Source organism: Gavialis gangeticus, unplaced genomic scaffold (assembly GCF_001723915.1).
Source record: "Gavialis gangeticus isolate Ggan-Ray unplaced genomic scaffold, GavGan_comp1, whole genome shotgun sequence".
Taxonomy (NCBI): Eukaryota; Metazoa; Chordata; order Crocodylia; family Gavialidae; genus Gavialis; species Gavialis gangeticus.
The window spans coordinates 46,791,253-46,795,482 of record NW_017729000.1 but is presented as its reverse complement, the minus strand read 5'-3'; the positions used below and the strand labels follow the sequence as shown (position 1 = coordinate 46,795,482).

General features: G+C 46.5%; 1 protein-coding gene across 2 annotated transcripts in view; it reads left to right on the top strand.

Moving 5' to 3' along the window:
- Positions 1-2,219: 2,219 nt before the first annotated feature.
- SLC4A9 (solute carrier family 4 member 9) overlaps positions 2,220-4,230 on the top strand; it is an 82,093-nt gene continuing 80,082 nt past the window's right edge. For both annotated transcript variants that reach the window (XR_002095554.1, XM_019506593.1), the window contains exon 1: positions 2,220-2,586. Coding sequence is in view for 1 of the 2 variants with exons in the window: in XM_019506593.1 (XP_019362138.1) it covers positions 2,261-2,586 (326 nt within the window). In the remaining variant the exon portion in view is untranslated. The remainder of the gene's footprint in view (positions 2,587-4,230) is intronic.

The window sequence follows — 4,230 nt, the reverse complement described above, 5'->3', positions numbered from 1 at the left end:
TTTTTGGCTTTTTTACACTGAACTTTTACAAGTCAGGATTTTGCTCGCCTGTGGGAGCAACTGCCATTCTGGGGGCACAGCTGACACTAAATATGCCAGAAGAGTTGCACACATTGTACTTTCACAGAATCCTAGCTTGTAATTGTTCTTCCTATGACATTTTCCAGAATCTAAAATAAAAATAATTGTGGTAGAAAGCATACATTCCTGCCTTTGAAAACCAAAGTGTAAGGACAAGCCGTGTCAGAGGACTAGTGATAAAGAGCCTTACAAGTCTAGTCTAATACACCTTAGAATGGAGAAAGCTCAAAATCATTACTTTGTGAGAACTGCTTGATAGCCCGGGTGAAATGGGTTGTGGTTTCATGGCAGTTCTATCATTCTGATTCCCACATCAGATAAATAACTATCATAAAGCAAACCCCTTGGGAGGGAGAGTCCTACTGTGTAGAGCTGAAAAGTGTGATGGACTGAGAGGAGGGATTGCAGGGAATTCTATAGGGCAGGGATGGTCATGGTGGGTAGGTGTCAGCTGATGGTCACTGCTCATGAAAGCCCTGCTGCAACAGAAACCAGACAACAGGGGTTTACCTGCTGTTTGGCAGGAGGAAATGAAACATATCCTTTATTCTTTCAAGATGCTGGGTGCCAGGCACTATGTATGGAATTTACAAACGTGGACATACACTGCAGTACACTTCGGAAAACTGATATTTGCACCATCCCTCCAGCCTTCTCAAAGATTTTTATTTTGGGGGTCTTAAAGCTATGTAGGGAGCCATCCTGAATGACCACAGCAAGGGACACATACTTCTTGCCATACACGCCATCCTGAATTGCCACAGAACTGAGGGCACATCCTTCCCTCTTGCATGCCAACCTGAATTGCCACAACATTGTGGGTGTGCCCTTCCCCTGACACATACATCATCCTGAATGACCACAGCTGTGAGGACACACACTTCCCTCTTACATATACCACAAAAGCCACAATTCTGAGTTATCACAGAAGTGAGGTCAGCCTTTCTCCTCACAGACATGCGATCCTGAATGACCACACCATCGAGGGTGTGCTCTTTCCTGCACACACTATCTTGAATTACCACAGCAGTGTGGTCATGGCCATCCCCCTCCCACACACTGCAAGGTCAGCCATCTTGAATTATCTTTGCCTGATGAGGGATTCCCTGGCTCCTGTATAAAATCTGGTTGGATTTTAAAGATGTTGTAGGTTGGAGCAAGGTGACATATATAGGAATCTGCAGTTCGGCCTCCCCTGAGGGAAATAAAGAAGTCAACTGGCTGTTCACAAAAATTAGTCTGTGTGAAGTAACTACGAAGTTCAAGCTTGTCCACAGAAGGAAGGGATGTACAGCTACAGTTCCAGTTGCCTGGCTTGGCATTAAGACCTTTGTGTCAGACAGCTGATGTTGGTGGTGGGTTCTGGATGGTGAACTCCTTGCTAGAGCCATCAAACTGGAAATGAGACAAGAGACAAACACATGACAATGCCATCAGCAAGTCAGGCAATGGCTGGTGTTTTGGCACAGGGTGAGCACCAAGAGTGAGTGGCATCCCTGCCCAGAAAACACTGGTTCCACACCTTCCTTCCTGTCATGGGCCAGCAGATCAGAGTGTGCCAGATCTGTGTCACCAGGCAGCATAAAATACAACTATTCCATAGCTAACAAGAGACTTGCAGAGAGACTGGAAGGAAAGAGAAAAGGAGATAGAATGAATAAGAGGAGATAAAGGAAGGGTTGTCCTAGAAATTTCACACCCAGTGGGGTTTGGTTCAGGTGGTTCAGGTTCATTTGAGCCATTTGCAAAGCCTGACTCCTTTGGTCTTCAATGCTTTCACTCTCAGATGTCAGGTGGTTTCATTGCTACCTGACTCCTCAGCTCAGATTTCAGTGCTTCCCGAGAACATCCCGAGCTACTGTCTGATCTTTCAAATCGTGTACATTTGGCAAGTGTTTAGATGGGTCAGCCCCGAAAGCTGCTCACATCCATGCCCAGTGACTGGCTGGTTGGCTCAGGGCAGCATGAGCAAGCCATGGCTAGTGTTTGCCAGGCTAAGCTCCTTATTTTGATAACAGTGTTTTGGGCTGTGCTTCCAGGTGTCGAGCTGTGTTTGTCCTAAACAGGCTCCGTACTGTTATAAAGGCAGGATGACTGGAATCTCACGAGTTATTGCACCGCTCAGGGCGAGACGAGAATCAAGGACTCTGCTGCAGAGGAAAGTGGCATTCTGACACACATGGGGGAGCAGGTACCTGAACACCAGCTGTCTGATGCAATGAAAATGGAGGCAAGTGGGGGCCTCCTTCCCTGTGTGGGGCCAGACACTGGTCTGGCCAGCAGCGAAGAGACCGGTCCAAATGAGCCCCACAGCAGAAACTCTGTGGTAATTTGCCAAGCAGTTGGCCGAAGTATCTTCACTTCCAGAGTCTCCACAGCAGCTGAGAGAGTTGGCTTCATGCTGCAACAAGAGGAGGAGAATGATGCAAGCTGCCCGCTGTTATTTATACAGCTCAACGAGCTGCTCAACACATCAGAGGGCCTGGAGTGGAAGCAGACTGCCAGGTAGGTACATAGGTGCAAAAGGTAGTGAAACTCTGTAGGGAAACTCCTAATGTCGGAACAAGGGGATTGCCAGAGCCATATAGAGAAATGACCCACAGGACCTGGTCTTCTGCCTCTGATGAAGTTCAAAGCTGGGTTCTTCAGAGAAAGGCCTAAAATCCCCATGACCCTCCTCATGGTGCAACATTATTTCATGGGGGAGAGTGGGGATTTTTTCCCTTCCTCACTGAAACATGATGATTATTCATAGGTAAGTTAGCTTGAAATGAAAGATGTTAAATTCTATCTAACCTAGCTTCTGAAGGCTAGCATGGGGGCTGTCTTGCAGGAAATTCTCCAGGCCAACATCAAATGACTCAGTTCACATGAAATTACTTGAAAATGACAGATTCTTGCCTCAGTCCTGTTCAGAAATGTTGCAGTTTGTATATTGTTAAGAAAAGTTGTTTGCTTCTGTTTTAATAATAGTTGCCTTTTAATCCCACTGTCTGACCCTTTCTGTCTCTGTGTGCTACGGGCCAGGGTAAAGGTTACCCCTTGGGTTATTCCTATTTAGAAAATCCACCTGATGTGACCTTGCGTTCTGTGCTCTCGGGTTGACCCCCCACATTCTCAACCTAAGGTGCCTCAGCATGAATATTTCATGAAGAAGCCAAATGAAAAATGGGGTAGTATTATTCAGCCAGTGTGAGAAGATGCAGATCAGGTTGCTGACATTTGGGGTAAAAATAAAATATGGTGCTAAGGGAGACACTGCTACGGATAATGATGTGTGACCCAGCACTTTCCTTAGTAGATGTTGCTGTTATTCTTGCAGAGAGAGATTCCATATTTCAACAACTTGGGAGTGAACTTGTCTGAGCTACTTCTGAAAATAAAAATATCCTTAATTGCTATCCATGGGGAAGCTGAGGCACAAAGCAGCTGCGTGACTAGCCCAGAGGCAGGGAAGGGGGATGGGACTGCAGCTCAAGAGAATCTGACCCTCAGGCTTGTATTTGGCTGCTGCTGCCTCACGTACATGTGTGCCTGAGCCTCAGTGCTCTGACCCTTGGTATGCATCTCATTCATTTTTAAGGTCACATTACACCCTGGATCTGCATAGCTTGGTTCCCATAGATATTAGTGGGAGTGGCTTCTGTGGCTTAGGGTTCGAGGATGCAGTCTGTACAGCTAGTCTCCATGGAATGTTTTGTTTGGGTTTTTTGGTAGATTTTATAGAAAAAGACACATTTCTGAATTTCTGCTACCCCCAAAACTGGGCAATCCAGACTTTTTACTTCATCCTTTCTTCAGGGCTGCTCCACACATTATCCCAGTAGGTAGAATCACCTGCAGTACTGTCTACATTATGCAGGAAACTCTGGCAGTATCCAACATCTGTCCCTAAGGCACTCCTAGTGTGAAAAGCCAGAGGCATTATTCCAACTGAAATGTTTTGTGGAGTACTGCTGGCATGGCTTATCAGTTTGTGCTGTGGTTTTCTCCCCCCAGGTCACTGCTGCTTTCCTCTCCCTTGTCTCTGATCCCCATCTAACTCCTCTCAGAATATGCTACATCCTCTACAATGGAGAGCCCATTGCCACTCCAGCTTCCACTCTACCCCCCCCCCGCAAGTTTCAGGTTCTTGACTCATGGTAAAGG